The 18,739-nt window shown below is 47.8% G+C and overlaps 1 protein-coding gene across 6 annotated transcripts in view; it reads left to right on the top strand.

Annotated features, from left to right (window-relative positions):
* The window catches only part of LOC144734072 (choline transporter-like protein 4), a 61,375-nt gene that overhangs the window by 14,612 nt on the left and 28,024 nt on the right, over positions 1 to 18,739 (top strand). For 2 of the 6 annotated variants that reach the window (XM_078616127.1, XM_078616126.1), the window contains exons 1-5: positions 4,312 to 4,422; positions 9,227 to 9,275; positions 16,384 to 16,457; positions 16,930 to 17,008; positions 18,234 to 18,318. In XM_078616127.1, the coding sequence (XP_078472253.1) occupies positions 4,386 to 4,422; positions 9,227 to 9,275; positions 16,384 to 16,457; positions 16,930 to 17,008; positions 18,234 to 18,318 (324 nt within the window). In that variant the 5' untranslated portion in view covers positions 4,312 to 4,385. Of the gene's footprint in view, positions 1 to 4,311; positions 4,423 to 9,226; positions 9,276 to 16,383; positions 16,458 to 16,929; positions 17,009 to 18,233; positions 18,319 to 18,739 lie in introns of those variants that run through there. The other 4 variants (XM_078616128.1, XM_078616123.1, XM_078616124.1 and 1 more) reach the window with 4 other exon arrangements.

Here is an 18,739-nt window from a genome sequence, read left to right as displayed (position 1 = left end):
GTGAGTGTGACAATGTGTGCAGGATAGAGGAGGGCAGCACGTAAACAAGACGGGCCTTGGCGTGCACCCCACGCGTGCTTCGACCACGGAGGAAGACCTCAGAGCAGACGGTGGGAGACTGTCAGCTCAGATCTCGGGGGGGGGGGGGTGGCGGGGTCGCTGCATCTCTACCGTTGTGGGATCCGGCGGAGGGATAGGGAGCGTTGGAAACAAGGAGGTGCAGTGGCATTAATGGCTTTGGCCACGATGACCTCTTGAAATGAGTACTGGTGCGCTGGGGTGGCACTCAGGGTACCAGCCAGAATGTTGCTCAAGGCGATGCGCCTGTTTTTAGCAAACGGTCAGGAATGAAAACGATCTTCTTCGACGAAGCCAAGGAAAGTAACAGTAGCGGTTTAGTACAATTGGTGTCCGCGGCGGTCTCATAGCGTGAGGCTGTCGCGAGGGAAGGCGCTGTGCTTCGGGGACATCGGTCCGCAGTGGTTTCATGAAGAAGGCTGCAGTGATAATTGGGTTTTTACCCTTTTATCTGGCAACAATACTGACACCTTTTTTACAAGGAGTAATGTTTGCATTGACCACAATACCTGCGGTCAGAATGCAAACAAAAAACGTAGCTCTGATAATGTATGCACTGTCCTTGAAATTGATTGGTCCACACTCGTGACAGCTTTCCTTAGAGCCTCGTCTCACATGGTGTTGGACCAGATGACGCCAAAAGGCACACAACTCAAAGACAATGCACATCAGAGCATGATAGCTCTGGGTAAGCATTTACACCATTGGAACCTCATTTGCCAGTAGCATTCTGACTGCAGGTATTGTGGTCAATGCAAACATGACTCCTTGTAAAAAAGGTGTCAGTTTTGTTGCCAGATAAAAGGGTAAAAACACAACTATCATATTTTGCTACTGGCAAATGAGGTTCCAATGGTGTAAAGGCTGCAGTGGAGAATGAGCCCGGACAACATCCCACGGCTTTGGCCACGTGACACGAACGTGGACGAAAACACGAGCAAGCCAAGATGGGAGTGATGCATTTGTTGTTGGGTCACGATTCATCTGAAGAATATCTCATAAAAAAATGTGGAGTGGACACAACATATGTTGGAAGCCACGAAAACGAGTCTTTTGTTTTGATTTAAAGCTTTCGTGACTGCAGGGATTAATATTCTTAATAAAATACAAATATAAAACAAAACTAAAATATTTTTATTGTTTTATATTTGTATTTTATTATTTCCCTTCGCATTGATACGAAAGGGTGACGCCACAGGAAAGGAGTCACACGTGACGACGCTTTCGTGCTCTTCGTGCCACAAATGTGTGTGTGGGGGGGGGGTGTCACGTGGTATCATCGGGTGACGTCCCTGTTGTTGGGCACGACGACGCGTCTCAGGTTTCAAGTTGGTTTTGTTCAACCAGGCGAGAACTCAAGAGACAAGATGAGTCTCATCTTCTCGAGTGACCTGCGTCACCCAAGTGACAACACAATACAACATACAGTCATAAGATCGATAACAAATGAAAATAAATGGGGGTCCAAAGTCTCGACTTGAACAAGGGTAGCGGCAGAAGCAGCAGCAGCAGAGTCTCCGCTGCACGAAGTTCAAGAGGAAGAGAATTCCATCCAAACGGCGGGAGCAGAGGCCGAGAAGAAGCGGCTTCCCACCACGGAACGACGGTTGACGACTGTGCGTGGCTTTGTAAGAAGGAGGAGGCCTTTTGTTGCCGGAGCAGAGATAACGTGCCAGAGAGCAACGTGAGATGAGAGAGGAGGGGTAACGGAGACGGTTAAAAAAAAATCTGAAATCCAACATAGAAAAAAATCCAACCCCGGGCCCCCCCCCCCCCCTCACAATTGCACTGGTTAAAGAACCCCAAAAAGTGAGCTACTGACACTGAATGAAGGAGTTAATGGCAGCCAAATAAAGAGAACCATTGTGGAAATTCGCTCGCTCGTGAGCTGACGGAAAGGTACAGACGATGTCGGCGATGATGATGATGATGATGGTGACGACGAGGCGATCCTCTGACGAGGGGTGGCTGGCGTCGGCTTGCGCTGGCTTTCATCAGCGTCTTCACCGCGCCCTTGAACACGCAGCGGTGACTGCACGGGCACCCGTCTGTTTGAGCCGCAGCTCAAAGGCCGCGCGGAGTTCAGCGGGTTGGAGAGGAGCCACTCGAGAAGCGACGGCTCAGCGGCAGATCGAGAAACGTCCCGAAGCGGGTGGAGAGGGCCTCTACATATATAAAATAATAATAACGAAATAAATAAATTCTTCAAGTGAATATTAAAAAAACGTACCAATTTTTTAGGGTCTCGTGGGAGGTGGAATCGCCCCCCATCATCGTCCACTCCCCACCACCACCACTACACTGGCTCTTCATTAAACGCGCATCCTGTTGGCAGAGCCCTCGGGGGGCTTACGAGGGCTCGTGCGCGGCTCTCCAGGGCTCGCGACAGAGCCCTGGGCCCCGTCGGCCGAGAGGCTCTTCTGCCGTGGCAATGTCCTCACGGGGTCGTCCACTCAGGCTGCATTCTGGGGGGCACAGGGCACGGGTGGACGGGACACATTGGCAGATAATGACTAGTTTGGCTTTCTATTCATTTTTCCTGTTAACAGGTTACATACTGATTTCAAGCTTTCGTGACTGCAGGGATTCATATTCTTGGTTCTTTCGGTAAAGTCACGTAGAAGGAAAATAAAAATATAAAACGATAAACATTTGTTATTGTTTTATATTTTTATTATTTAAAATTTTTATTGTTTTATATTTATTTTATTTCATTATTTCCCTTCTACGTGCCTTTACCGAAAGAACCAATAATAGGTTACATACTGTCACCAAAACTATAACCCCACCTTGATCCTAACCCCAACCCCCACCTTGATCCTAATTTAACCTTGACCATCTGAGGATAATTTCACAATGGCTCTAACTCTGACTGTAACCTTAACCATGACCCTAACCCCTGAACCCTGACGTTTGACCCGAACTTAACCGTGACAGTCAAGCTCACTCGGACACAACCAGAACCCCAGACCGAGCTCTTGACAGAGGTGGAACGGTGGACGAGCGAAATCCTAATTAGGGCTTGCCTCGGCCCATCATCTCTCCGGGGTCGATAAAATAAGAACCAAATTTCTTAGGAATTAAACAGGGTGTGTCCTATACATAGGCTCGCCTCCACCATATGAATGTGGAATTCCCATCACTGGCTCAGGGCTGTAAACCGATAAGCGCTGTCTCAATGCTCACTGGAGCAGGCTCTCACTTTAGCTTTGACTATATATATACGGTACTGTATTGTATCCCGCATGCACACTCAGCGGGGGAATTGCAGCGACAGCGTAATACGCCGACTTGCACTCCCAGCCACGGCTCACATCAGTGGCGAGTGATCTCTGAACCGATCCTTGGGCGATCCCTCTTTCACCGCACCGCATCGGCCAGCGTGGTGAAGTATGGTCAAACAAGCCATCAGAACTGACACGGCGTGGAGAGAGACTTTCGTCCATCAGCGGATCGGACTTGTGCTTGTGTACTTTGTAAAAAAAAATGTTACATCATTTAATGCAGCCGGGCGGTACGGCACCAACCAAAACACCGGCATCTGAAAATGAGCGAGCGTGAATATTGGCAAAGTGACTGAGGTGGGTTTGCGAGTCGGATTAGCCGGTTGGTTAGTGGTAGTGTCAGTGGGATAGCTGTGCTAGTCGCTGGTAAGCTGGTGGGTTAGTGGTAACGCTCGTGGCTGCTGAGCCAGTTGATTAGTGGTAGTGTCAGTGGGATGACTGTGCTGGCAATTGGTTAGTTATCTGGCTATGATTCTAGATTTGAAGCTTTCGTGACTGCAATGATTCATATTCTGGGGTTTTTTCGGCAAAGTCACGTGACTTTACCCAAAAAACCCTAGAATATCTGGCTATGGTTATGGTTGTGACTGGCATTTTACACCTTTAATTTTGTTGATTGTTTTTTTTATTTCTGCTGCTTTGGTGTGGCGGTGGCCAGAGGGGCCCACTCGCCCCACCTGCGCCTTTCCCACTCCTTCGTATCCTTTTTTTTTTATGTCCGCTCGCTCGACCACCAGCTCAATCACCGCGGTCGCGACGATCTCCGTCGGTCGACGGAGCCGAACGGCTCCGAAGAGGCGGGACAGAGGGTCGCTGGGCCTGTCCGTCGTGAAGGCGCGCGTGCCCGAGCTATTTCAGATAAAGCGTGTCACCCCCACTGTGCTCACGACTACTGGGCAGCAGTCGGCGAATGAAGCAATGCGCTCTTCTCCCCGCCTGTTGCGCAACCCCTGTGCCCCCTTACAGTGGCCGCGTGTGTGCGTTGCGCGGTGTGCCTGCGTGTTCACGTGTCGTGTGGGGAATATGGCACTCGCCGCGCGCCCAGAGCAGCGACTTGAATGTCAGTGGAAACACCGCACCGCGTTTCCATGTTCGCACACAGGCACGCGGCGCGTGTGGCTGGACTTGGTGGCAGGGTGGAGCAGTGGTGATGTGTCTCACACAAACGAGGGCCTGTGTTCGACGCCTGACTCGGGCACCCTTCTGTTGTGCATGTTGTTTGTGTGCTCTCCCTGCCTGGATGGGGTCATCAAGCCGGTTAACTCCTTATTCGTTGGGTCTTTCGGTAAAGTCGCGTAGGTAGGTACAAATGAATGAAAATAACATGAAGAAAAAACTACAGACGTTTCGATCACAACACAAGCGATGACGATCGTTATTTTTGTAGGGACGGCGGCCGTGTACACGTCCGCCGTCCCTACAAAAATAACAACAATAATTACCAAGCTCTTGCTCGTGGACGCAAGAGGGTAATGATTGCGTTCTAATTGTTAACTTTGCTGCGTCTGGCTGCTCCTCTTGGGAGACTTGTTAATGCTTGAGGACTGATTAGTGAAATACAGCCAACAAAACACCCGCTTATTCCACAGTCCCCAAGCCGATGATTTTTACCCGTGAAAGAACGCTTTGTGCCGCTGAGAATCTACGACTCCGCGTTGTCCGCCCACATTTGCCTCGTTACGACGCCATTTCGTGGAATAAAAAAACACACTGCTGAGTGAGTCACTGAAAGTGCCGTTTAATGTAGGATCGCTTTGTTAGAGCCTCTCGGCCGAGTGGCTGCTCACAGAAGCTGATTCAGAGACACCGAGACACTCCGAGTGCGCCACGGTGGCGAGATGTTAACTACCTCGCACGATATGCAGGAGGTCGTGGGTTTGATCCTGACCCTGACTCTTGTATATTTAGAGTTTGCATGGTCTCCCAGGGGTCACGTGGATTTTTCTCCGGGTCCTTTGGTTTTTCACCTCCACATTTAGAATCAATGTGCGTTGAGATTATTTGGCTGCTATAAATTACCAGATTATAAGCCACTTCGTTGAGCTATCATGAGACTTACCTGGTAAAATAGTAACGTTTTGACCTGCGTTTGGAAACAACAAGTTTCAAACAAGACACACAAATTTAAAAAGCACGCAACCATTGTCATTGTGGGAAGAAAAAACCCATCGGCATTTCTTGACCGCACTCTATCAGGAAGCATTTCCTGTCCCAACTCATGTCTGAACGCGTGTGGACAAGAGAATTCCGATGGTATTTTGCATTCACACCAATCACCATGTGCTTTTTTACGCATTTTTGCGTCTTGTTTGAAATTAAAGGCCTGCACGCAACAACAATTGATATTGGGCTTTCACGACAGTTCGAAAATAGTTCAGCTCAAGCAACCGTTAATTTTTTTCCGATTCACTGATTGCAACGTGATGAACTTTCTGAAGAGGAAGTAATGCAAGATCATGCCACTCAATGTTGATAAGATGTTGATAAAAGTGTTTAATGTCGATGAGGGGTCAGTGAAGTAGTGTGGCAGGGTGGCGCAGTGGTACAACACTCGTAATAGAAACACGATTGGTAACGATCACATATTTCTTTAATCGGACGCAACATTCGATCAAGAACTCAGAGCCGCGTGGAGCCTTAGCTCAAGAAAAAGGGACCTAGGTTCGATTTCTGACTTGGGTACCTTTACATATGGAGTTTGTATGTTTTCCCTTGGCTCTGCATGGGTTTTCTTCAGGTTCTCCAATTTTCTCCAATAATCAAAACAATGCAATGCCATTGGCGTTGGCCAAACATCCCACTGGAGCAGGATTCTCCTGAAAAATAGTCTTGAGACTCAGTGTGGCTTACCTTGGTTAATAAACAATTATTATTGGAGCCTCAGGAGTAGTTCTTTGGTATCAACTTCTGAGGGCTTTGACACGATGCCGACGTCAAACAGCTCAGTGCGGGGAGCTCTGATTAGAGATGTCTTCATCCCGTGACAAATTGGCAACAGCACAAATTCAAATGCAGATGGGCTGAGAACAAAATTTTATTTTAAAAAAACGCCGTTTAAAAACAGTGCTCTCGACTACTTGGATTGTAGGTTTTAATCTCCTTAAGAGCCTTGCCAAGCACAAACACGGTGGGTCTATTTGCAATAAATTGCCTCTGCCCTGCGCTCGCAAATGCCTGCAGATATTTGCGAACAGTTCCACAATTTCAAGCGCACATTTCAGCGACGTGGGTCAGCTAGAGTTGAATTGTGGATGTAATTACCAGCGAAATGTCGCAATACTCAAATTGTAAAATGTTATGGATTTACTCTCCAACACACTGGGTGGGCTGAAATAGTCCACTCATTTCACGTTTTGTTCACGTGACAAACATTACTAATTGGCTGTGTCGAGTGGTGGCGAGTTAACGACACGTTTATATATTTACGCGATCTAGCCCAAAAAACCGTTCATCACGAAGGGAGACAATGCTCATCCAATGCCACGGCGGTGTTGGATGTACTCAAACTCACATTTCCATCCACGCTAGGACGATGGTGCTGTTTCGTAGATATAGTGTCAGTCAATCAATCAAGTTTTTATTTTCTATAGCACTATTTCGTGCAAAAGATGCAATTCAAATTGTTGTACAGTTAAAATAAAACATTGTTAAAAGACTAAATCGCAAGAACAATACAAGCTATTTCCATACAAAACAAAATTGCATTATAATAAATTGCTAGCGAAGGCATATACAAAAAAAATAGCACTATAAAATAATTTTAAAATAAAAAGTAAGTTTTTCGATTTAACTTAAAATTGCTTCATGATTGCAAAGCCTTGAGATCCCCTGGCAGGCTGCTAAACAGACGAGGCCCACGCACACTGAAGGCCGTCGTCTTCTCCTTGAGCTTTGGTCCTGGCCCTTAGGACGACTAAAATACCTGAACCATAAGTCAGGCCACTAACCTTTCCATAAAAAAGCCAGTTTTCAGTAGCTCAAAGTGATTTCCTGCTCAAAATAAGACATTGTTGCTCATCTTCCATTTACAGCCCTGAGCCAGTTGTGGAATTTCCACATTTTTATGGTAGGAGCGAGCCTATCCAGAGGAAACACTGCTTACTTATCCACAAGGTGATACTAATTTTATTGACCTCTGGAGAAATGATGGGCTAAGTTATGCCCTGGCCAGAATCTAACCGTTCCATTGTGAGTTGAGTGCTGTTCCAAGTGGGTTCACGTGACAGTGCAGATCTCCCTCGGTTTGAAGCTTTCGTGACTGCAAGGATTCATACTCTTAGGTTTTTTCGGTAAAGTCACGTAGGTAAAAATAAAAATAAATAAAATAAAGAATAAAAATAATAGAAATAATAAATCACGACGTTTCGGAGGCAACACAAGCTTCCGTCTTCATGTGGAACCGTCACAGTACAATTGTATTTTTTCTATTATTTGTATTATTTATTATTTATTTTTCACCTACGTGACTTTACCGAAAAAAACCTAAGAGTATCTCCCTCGGTGTTTATCATCATCGACATCATCCCAATGAGGCCCATAAAATACCTACCGCTTTGTGGAAGTCGGCAGTGGCTGTGCAAGGCTTCACCGGCCACCCCAGCGAAGATGAAGATGACCTGGAATAAGAGTCCTGTTACGCAAGCGTTTCCCAACGCGGCTGGCTGGCTGACCGGGGGTGTGAACGCCCGAGAGGGGGGCAGCAGGGGGGGGGGGGTGCAGCGCTGGCTCACGGAGCGCTCGAGGAGCCCCAAGGGTCTTGAAGCCGCCTCCGAGTGGCACACCGAGTGCCACTTGTGCCGCAGCGCACACGGTACACAAGGGGTGTACATACGCACGCGCATAAACACGCGTACAGATGCTGTGGATCTAATCCACAGGGCAGGGTGGCTGCCTGGATAAGAGGTAAAAGACAAAGGTCCCCCCCCGTGTAGCCTTAACAGACTATGAGAACAGGTTTTCCACTTTTTTTGGTAACAAAACAGGTGTTAAGATGTTAAAACACTAAAACTGAAACCTTTTACAAGGAATCATGTCTGCATTAACCACAGACTATTCGAGCATGTGCTGTTAGCACGGTACACAAGGGGTTGGGTGGCCAGCTCCACGCCTGGCCGCCTTTGCCTCCCCAGTGGCGATGTATACACACCACACCAGGTACTCATTTGAGGCTGAGTAGACCTAGGGGAGGCCCAGGACCGGTTCAGATAATCGTCACCGGTGTTGGCCGTGAGCGAGAATCGAACTCGGGTAGCCGGGTTCGTAGTGCAAGCGCGCTAACTGCTACACTACCGCTCCCCATGCAGTGACGATTATCTGAACCGGACCTGGACCTGTCCTAGGTTGACTCAGCCTCAAATGAGTACTGGTCCCGTTTGTGTAAGCATCAGCGCTGGGGAGACAAAAGCCGCCATGCGTGGTGCGGGCCATCATGGGTTCTACTCGTTAACTGAACTTGCCCCAACAGTCTGTTGAGGCTATATGGGGGATGTTTGTCTTTGTAGTGTGGGGGGGGCGGGGTGCTTATTGATAATAATACAGCAATAATCCCAGGAAAGCCACACTGAGTCCAAAGATTATTTTTCAGGAGGGTCCTGCTACATTGGGATGGCTGGCAGACACAAAATGACACTCTATATGTGGAGTTTAGCTGTGGGTTAATATAAAAAAAACCCTGGAGAAGCACCGAGAAACCCCACGCAGAGCAGGGCGAGAACGCACGGATCCCACATAGACGTTGACCGGGTCAGCGATCGAACCCAGGTTCTTCTCCCTACAAGGCGCAAGTGTGACAGGCCTACTGCCCTTTTCTCGGTTGAGGCTCCGCACGAGGTAATCTCGTTGTGCTCTGTGTGCTGTCTCCGCAGGGGTACCGGTCAAGTATGACGCAACGTTCCGTGGACCCATCGCCAACAGGTACGAGCTGAACTTGGCGTAGACACTGGGCCAGGGCTAGGGTTAAAGGTCGAGGCTCGGGTTTGGTTCGCCCGACAGAAAGTCGAAGTCATTTCCTGCTCAGCTGAGCATTGAGGTGATGCTCATCTCGCTATTACTGTCCTGAGTCACAGTGGTGGACATTCCACGTTCCTATGACGTGGCCGAGTCTACTCAGAGGACAATCACTGTTTACTTCCCCACCTTTCTGCTTGTGAGTCCGGGGTTAGGGACTTTGTCTGGGTTAGGGTCAGGGCAAAAATAAGATTTAGAGTTACCGTTAAAGTTATGGTCATATGATTAGAGTTAAGTTAGGGTCAAAGTTAGGATTAACATAAGGGTTGTTATGGTCATGGTTAAGGTGAGGGTTCAGGGTTGGGTTATGGTTAGGGTTAAGCTAGGGTCAGGGCGATAGGGTTTTTGTGTCAGGATTATGTTTATTGCTGTGGTTAGTTGCAGATATGGTGTTGTTTAGGGGTTATGTTTTAGGTGTTAGGTTTGAGGGTTAGGTTTAAGGGTTAGGTTTGAGGGTTGGGGTTTAAGGGTTAGGTTTGAGAGTTATGTTTAAGGGTTAAGTTTTAGGTGTTAGGTTTAAGGGTTGGGTTTGAGGGGTTAAGTGTAAGGGTTTGGTTTGGAATGAGGATTAGAGGTCAGACAAAGTGTCTCTGAGCCCTTGTCTCACACCCCTGAGTTCAAATCCTGCTCGTGGCTCAACTCAGCCTCTTTTAATCACCTCTCAAGGGTGGATAAAATAAGCACTCAGTTGCCTTGTGAGTGGACTCGTCCCAGTCATACCAATGTGGAATTTCTACCACAAGCCCAGCCACTCAAGTCAGTTGATGGCTCTGAGCCAGTAGGTAGACATTCCTAATCCCTCATGGCAGGGACCATCGCTGCGGAGATGGAGCGATGAGAGGAGTCCATGCGCAGGACCGAGCCGGATGACAGCAACGCTGGAGCGCGAGGGACGGTGACAGCGTGGGGAGGTCTTCATCTAGCAGTGGATAGAAAATGGTCGATGGTGGTGGTAGTGGAAAGGACCATTGTAACCAAATATATTTACTGTACGTGCATAAAACCCGATTGACAAATCAACCTCTTCTTCTTGGTTCTTTCGGTGAAGTCACGTAGAAGGGAAGTAATAAAATAATAAAATAAAACATAATAAAATAATTCTCACGACGTTTCGGCCACAACGCAAGCAGCCGTCGACAGCCCTGGTCTTCACCTGAGGACGGCTGCTTGCGTTGTGGCCGAAACGTCGTGAGAATTATTTTATTATGTTTTATTTTTATTATTTTATTACTTCCCTTCTACGTGACTTTACCGAAAGAACCAAGAAGATGAATTCCTGCAATCACGAAAGCTTTAAATCGAAATCGACCTCTATCAATGCTGCTGAAAAGGGATAGAATAGCTCCCTATGTGGGCCTGGCAGACAAAATTCCTGAAATGTTCAGGGTGGGTTTGGAAATAGCTTTCTCTTTGCCCCGTATTTATAAACTCTGTTAGCAATGACCCGGGCGAAGAGCTACCACTCGTCGAGGGGTGTACACAGCAAGCGCACACAGAGTAAACAACAACAACAACAAAGACAAATATTGAATAAAGGTTTTTGACAAATGCTGTTAGCGAGCACCTATTAAGGCCGGCACAACAAACGAGCGGTCGATGCGGCTAGTATCACTCACACACACGCACGTGCAACAACAGTTGGCGTTCGACACAGCGTGGCAATGACAACAGCCGTAATGCTTGTGCCAGACTAGGTACACTTTAGTCTGCGTGAAGGGGTGACGGCTCCCTGTTAGCTCACAGGACAGGAGACCGAGGTGTTATCGGTTGACGGAGTAAAATCATTCTCACGACGTTTCGGCCACAACGTGACTTTACCGAAATAACCAAGAAGAGGAGCTCCTTAGGTCATGGTTAAGGTGGCTTCATTCATGACGCGAGCGCTCCCCCATCCACAATCACACGCGGGATTCGCTCTCAATTTTAACAACTTGCAAACAATCCCCAAAAATCGGGGGCCCAGATGGAAAATGTGCGATGAGTCTGATTTGTTTCAATTAATTTCGGATTGATCCGGAAATCGAAAGTGATAGCCATCACCGATGTTGGCCGTGAGCGAGAATGGAACTCGGTTTGGCCAGGATCATACGCTAACCACTGCACCGCCGCTCCCCACACATATACAAAGGCCCCCACCCCCCATGTAGCCTTTTAATAGATGGTTGGGGCAAGTGCTGTTAGCCGGTACCTATTTGGCATACGCCCACGGACACACACAATGAGTTGGCTGCTGCCTCTGGGCATGTCACGAGTATTCATGAAGCCTCCGAGGAGAAAATTCTAAACCAGCCGAAAATAAATACAGTAAAGGGCGCATGCACAAGAAACAAAACGCCACACAATGCCGCGCATGTAAACACAATAAACAGGCATAGCCAATTGAAGAAACCATAAATATTCAATGTGTTGGCACAATTCGAGAGTTGTGTAAACATGTGGTGTATACGGGGTTGTGGATTACAATAATAAAAATATCCAGACCTTTTGTAAATCCACTGCTGGATGAAGGCCTCCCCACGCTGTATGGGTGGCGGGGGTTGTTTGACCATACTTCACCATTCTGGTCAGTGTGGGTCGATGAATTGCATTCCTGGGATGGGGGAGGGGGGGTCAGGGATGAGGGAAGGATGTTGGGCCAGTACCAGTTTGGATATCACTCGTCACTCATGTGAGCCGTGGCTATAAATTGTATTCAAGCCACTGGGCTTGAAGTGCATTGCAGAGACCACTCCTCAAACATGGCCAAAAAAGTCTTCGGACTCATCTTCTTGGTTCAAGCTTGGTGGTGTTCATTCAGACGCTGTCTTTCCGACAGACCTGTTCTTCACCTGAGGACGGCTGCTTGCGTTGTGGCCGGAAGGTCGTGAGAATTGTATTATGTTTTATTATTTTATTATTTCCCTTCTACGTGACTTTACCGAAAGAACCAAGAAGATGAACCCTGCAGTCACGAAAGCTTTAAATCGAAAAGTCTTCAGACCCTGTGTTCCTGGGATTATTGCTGTTTTGTTATCAATGAGCGCCCCCTCCCACAGAGGCAAAGAACCAACATTATAGCCCTAACAGACCACCGCTCAGCCTTATCTTTTTGTTATTTACTTTGAACCTATCTACGTGACTTTACCGAAAGACCCAAAGAATATGAACACTGCTTCACCTCTTCCACCAAATATGCAAGAGAAACATCTGACAGGATGATGCAAGCCACGCATTTGGCTGTGGTGTCGTAGACGACCGGCGTGGTGACGAGATGTTAACTCCCTCGCCTGGCCTACAGGAGGTCGTGGGTTCGATCCCGACCTGACGCCTGCTGCTGTATAGTTGGAGTTTGCGGTGTCTCTCTCCTCGTTGTTGCGTGGATTTTTCTCCGGGTCCTCTGGCTTTTTCCCTCTCCATTTAGAATCAACGTCGCGCGTTTCGGGTATTTGTCTACGATACATCACCACGTGGTAAGAGCCACTTCGTTGGGCTATCATTTGTGGCCAGGTCGCTTCTGAAAAATAGCTATATAGCTCAAAGCGCCTTAACTGGTGAAATAAAAACATATTTTAGTTTGGTTATTAGTCGCGTGCCAGCATTCAAATCGACTCGCTAACTGCACTTGGCCCGGGAAAGTGTGTTCACGGCTATACGGGGTATCTTTATATTTGTTCTATTTATATAGAATTAAACAATATTTGGTGATGCTACTCAGTTGGCAGCGTTACACAAGCGCATCGCAAACACTCAACACCTAAGTAAACAACGCTGTCTTAATATAACACATAAACAGAGGCCAGACATCGTCTGGATAAGAAGACCCCATCACTTATGATTTAAGTTCGAACTCCAAAGATGATTGGGAAATCATCATCATCATTATCACCACCACCATCATCGCCAGCCCCACCTCCACTCCATCCTCATCATCACAAACGACGTCATCATCACCATCACAAACAACATCACCATGCCCAACTGCAGTAGCACTCTAGATTATAATCACACGATCACCATCATCCTCATTATCAACTCCATATCATCACCACCATCAACAGCTGCTATTCACCACTAAGTTGCAGTGACGTCTCCACGACGCTTGTGCCAAGCTAGGTGCACTTTGAGTCCGCATGAAGTGTCGAAGGCTCGCTGGCAAGAGGTCACGGGACAGACCCAGGTGTCATGGGTTGACTGACTGATTTCTCTGATTTCACCAGGATAAACAAACATTCTGATTCTGTCTTAGATAGTTGGCAGATGCACCACCTGTGATCCCTGCTGCGTCAACTTGCTGCATTTTATCCGCCCGGTGCCCCGCTCGTTGTTGTGAGCGTCGCTTTCCTGCCGTCCGCTTTTGTTGGAGGGCGACTGCCTCCAACTGCCCTGGAGCGTCCTTCACAAACAGACACACACACACATCACATCTGCGCGTGTACAAGTACAAACACAGACCCAAGCTTCAAGTTGATTTTGTTTAAACAGGTGGGAAACTCAAAAAGCCAGGATGGGTCTCATTTTCAAGAGTGACCTGGGGGCATGAATCTGCTAGGAGGGGGTGACGATCGCTATGTGTAGTCCCAATGGGCTCTGGACCCACAAAGTGGCCTGTGTCTCGTGCACGCGAACACACACAAGGCGTGCCCACAGCACGCAACCCACGCCCACTCGAGACTCGCTTCTCAAAGCAGTGGAAACACGCGACTGGTGCTCCAAACAACTGCCCTTTCATTGATCCACGCGAAGCCAGCGGAAATCAGTCTTGAGTCGTATTCATAAGGTCCGTGAGTTCATATCCTGGCCCGGTTTCAACTCAGACCATCATCATCAGCATCATCCGCATGAGGTCAGATTCCCACCTTGTGATAAGCCAAATAGCGATCGTACGGAAAGAGTGGGGCCAGCCGTAGCCGCTGTGACATTTCCACTCCCGGCTCAGTGGCAGTGCTATAGAAGCAAAAGCTCAAGGCCCCAAGTGGCTCAAGAGCCTAGGATTTAGGAAAAAATGTTGGTGTTCAGCAAACATCTGTGTTCATGCTATCTCGTGTCTTCTATCACGACAGGTACACATCGTTGGCTGACACATCTCTCATCTCACGACATCTCTGTTGCCTGAATCACTCTTCTCTCAGCCACGCCATCTCTATCTCTTCGTCTACACATCTTCTACGCATGCCACTATATGGCATCTGCTGTCTCTATCTCGCCCGTCGTATCATTACATCCCGATTCTCTCAACACTTTCTTTCATCTCACTTGGAGTTTATAAATTGACAAGAGGAGGACACAATCGTTTCCGCTTAGGGTCGCAAATGGGATAGCAGCACTGCAGAGATGAGTGTTTTGCAAGGAATAGAAAAGTAGTCGATATAGACGGGTGAATATCCATTGTAGGGTGGGCAGGGTGGCTCTGTGATGACACTCGTGCCTCACAGAGAGAAGAGCCTGAGTTCGATTCCCCACTTGGGTGCATTTCTGTGTGGAGTCTGGAAGTTCTCCCCCTGTTCTGCACAGTGTAAGTGAGTGGGTGAGTGTGTGTGTGGAGTTTGTATGCTCTCCGCCTGTTCTGCACAGTGTGAGTGAGTGAGTGGGTGAGTGCGTGTGTGGAGTTTGTGTGTTCTCCCCCTGTTCTGCACAGTGTGAGTGAGTGGGTGAGTGTGTGTGTGGTGTCTGTGTGTTCTCCCCCTGTTCTGCACAGTGTGAGTGAGTGGGTGAGTGTGTGTGTGGAGTCTGGGTGCTCTACCCATGGTTTGCATGGGTTTCCTCGGGATTATCAGATCCCCACCCTCCCACAGCTAACACTTCACATACACTGTACACAGTATTGGCCAAACATCCCAATCCAGAATCATTCCCTGCAAATTACTCAATTAGGGTTACACATAGCAATATTTAAAAGTTGGCAGGATTCTCCTGAAAAAAACAAAAAATGACTTGGAGAAGATCTGCAAAGAGGAGTGGGACAAAATCCCTCCTGAGATGTGTGCAAAGCTGGTGGCCAACTACAAGAAACGTCTGACCTCTGTGATTGCCAACAAGGGGTTTGCCACCAAGTACTAAGTCATGTTTTGCAGAGGGGTCAAATACTTATTTCCCTCATTAAAATGCAAATCAATTTATAACATTTTTGACATGCGATTTTCTGGATTTTGTTGTTGTTATTCTGTCTCTCACTGTTCAAATAAACCTACCATTAAAATTATAGACTTATCATTTCTATGTCAGTGGGCAAACGTACAAAATCAGCAGGGGATCAAATACTTTTTTCCCTCACTGTATATTTAGAAACATGCGTCGATATTATTTAGACGATTATCCCGCTATGAATGTCCCGAATGAGGGTGCCACTTTGTTGTGCTATCAATTGTGGTAATCAGATCGCTTCTGAAAAATAAGTTAATAGCTCAGTGGGCTTTGTCTGGTAGGACGGGGATGGCTCAGCGTTGTATTTGTGTGTGTCTGGGTGATTTGTTTACCTTCATTGCACCTTGCACTACTGTCGAGTTCTGTATTGTTTGTTTTTGTAGCGTTCTGACCCCGTGCCGCTACTGGACATCTGTGCAAAAAAACTTGATGGCTCATCGGATTCCTCCAGTATAAATATTCTGAAAAAACCAACAACATTCTGATATTCTTGGTTCTTTCGGTAAAGTCACGTAGAAGGGAAATAATAAAATAGAAATATGAAACAATCGATTGCAACACAAGCAATCATCATCAGGCGTGAAATCCACTTTTTTCAAAATTTCTTGCTGGGGATTTCACACCTGATGATTATTGCTTGTGTTTCAGTCGAAACGTCGTGAGAATTTGTATTGTTTTATATTATTTTATTATTTCCCTTATACGTGACTTTACCGAAAGAACCAAGAATATGAATCCCTGCAGTCACGAAAGCTTGAAATCAAAACATTCTGATACACATATATTTACCGCATGCGTGTGGGTGTAAGAATGGGGTCTGCATTTCCGAGAATTCGCGCTCAATGGGTGGTGATGGGGTGGTGGCGGGCACTGACCTGTCGCCCTATCTTCGCAGGAGCTGCACGGACATCATATGCTGCGTGCTCTTCATGGTGGTGATCGCCGCCTACATCGTCTTGGGTCTTCTCGGTGACGCTCGCACGCGCGGAATCAAATTGGAATTCATTCACTTTATTCATTCGTGTTGGCGGTTCTACATGCACACACAGAGGCCGCTTCTCCATCTGCCAGGGTTAAGCCCAGCCAGGTGGTTTCCTGCCACACGTATGAACACTTGCTAATGGAATTTTGTCGAACATCCCACCCATTGTAGGACCACAGAGCTTGGGAAATTGTCGACGCTGGCTCTGGCTGCTCTCCCCGCTCCTCCTTTTCCTGCTGCTCGTCAATCATTCTCTCCCTCTCTCTCAATAAATCAAGTCTTTATTTCTGTAGCGATATTTCGTGCAAAGGATGCCATTTAAAGTACTGTACAGATTTAAAAAATAGTTAATTGACTAAATCACAAGAGTGAATGGAAGCTGCGCCTGTAAAACGTTCTGAAATTGTTATTTAATTATGGCACAATCATTGATTCGTCGTCCCCCACTTGTCCTCTCAGCCTGGTTGAATGGAGATCCTCGCAAGGTCATCTACCCGACGGACAGCCAAGGGAACTACTGTGGCCGGGGAAACTACAGGTTTGGACGATGCGACGGCATGTCACCGTCAATCCACACAAAGCTCCATGACCAAGTGCGGAAAAGCCACGCGGCTCCGCATGGATTCCGTGACGCTTTCCAAAGGCCCGTTTGTTTTGTGGAAGTATTTAATTGGAAGCAGGAGTCTGGGCAAAATGTGTTCGCATATTTGCAATCACTGGACAGTATTCCTTTTTTGCTCTAGTTATTGCCTCCAAATTTTCTGGCAACGTTTTGACCAATGAGTGAGAGTCCCCAATAGCAACACCACTTTCACGTTGGGTCATCTACGGCGGGTAACCCAATGCCGGGCACTGCCCCAGCTCGAGGCTGCTTAGCCTCTGAGATCTGACGAGGTCGCGAGAATTCCGCGGTGATCTGTAGCGGTCGCTCGCTGGTGGGGGGGGTCCCCACTAGAGGGAGCTCTAGAGGGCCCCAGACCTCACAGGGTCACATCTTGACTTATAGCTTTCGTGACTGCAGGAATTCATTTTACAGGGTCATTTTGCAATGCCGTGTGACACGCTGGCCAAACGGGATTGGAATAGTACCCACACTTTACAACACCAAAGACAAATATCCCCCGTATAGCCTCAACAGACTGTTGGGGCAAGAGCTGTTCGCGAGCACCTATGAAGGCCGGCAATGACACACGAGGGGGTGGGTGGCCAACAACATTACGCCCGTCCGCCTTTGTCTCCCCAGTGGTGATGTTTACACACCGCACCAAGTACTCATCTGAGGCCGAGTAGACCTATGGGAGGCCCAGGACCGGTTCAGATAATCGTCACTGGTGTCGACCGTGAGCGGGAATCGAACCCGGGTCGCCGGGTTTGTAGCACAGTGTGCTAATCGCTACACCACCGCGTCTCCACCACCACCACACGCGACCTGCTGATGCAGCCGAACCCATTTAAGCTCCTGGGTGAGCAAAGATTCGTGCGTATTTCAGATATTCCTCAATTTGTCAACTGCCAGGAGATCGAATTGAACCAGCGACCTCCTGAAATGCAAGTCCAGTGTGCGGACAGTTACACCCATGGCAGCGTCCCTGATATAATATATACGATCAAAATTACAACTTGTGCACAAACGTCCATTTGCTCTCGTCCGTTGTGCGATATGAACGCGCACAAAGCGGCTTGACGCTGGTAAATTGCCGACCGTGACACCACTGTGGTGTATCACAGTGCTGTTGTTGTCCCTTTGTGCGTTTTCTTTTCAGCGACAAGCCCTTTCTGCTCTACTTTGACATCTTCAAGTGTGCGGGCAGCGCTGCGCTGCTCAACTTCAACTGCCCGACCACGCAGGCGAGTGGCTTCCCTTGCGTGCCGGTGGCAGCTCGGGGTGGGTGGTTCACAACTTTCTGGGTGCGATGGGCGATTTGGAAAAAAAATTCGGCGACTCCGGAAGGGGGTAGCTGCTCGTTCGATAATAATGTTCACGTTCCGCTGCTCGTGCCGTGGCCCAGCGCGTCACTGCGATGTCGGGTTGCCACCGGATTTTGACCCGGACGATCCTGTTGTTAGATCCTTATACCGCGGGATACCAAATAATACAAATTGGGCCGAGGCAATGAAATATTTTATTTCTGGGACACTATTTTTTCCAGGGGTGTATTTAACTCTGCGACTGGGATACCAATCGATCCGAAATCAGTGCCACACTCCGCGATGTCGAAACGCCAAACATTGGCATAAAAAAATCCGTTATCGAAAAATTAAACGTTGA

This window comes from Lampetra planeri, chromosome 49 (genome assembly GCF_965212315.1).
Source record: "Lampetra planeri chromosome 49, kcLamPlan1.2.h2, whole genome shotgun sequence".
NCBI lineage: Eukaryota > Metazoa > Chordata > Hyperoartia > Petromyzontiformes > Petromyzontidae > Lampetra > Lampetra planeri.
This window is presented reverse-complemented; position numbering and strand designations above follow the sequence as displayed.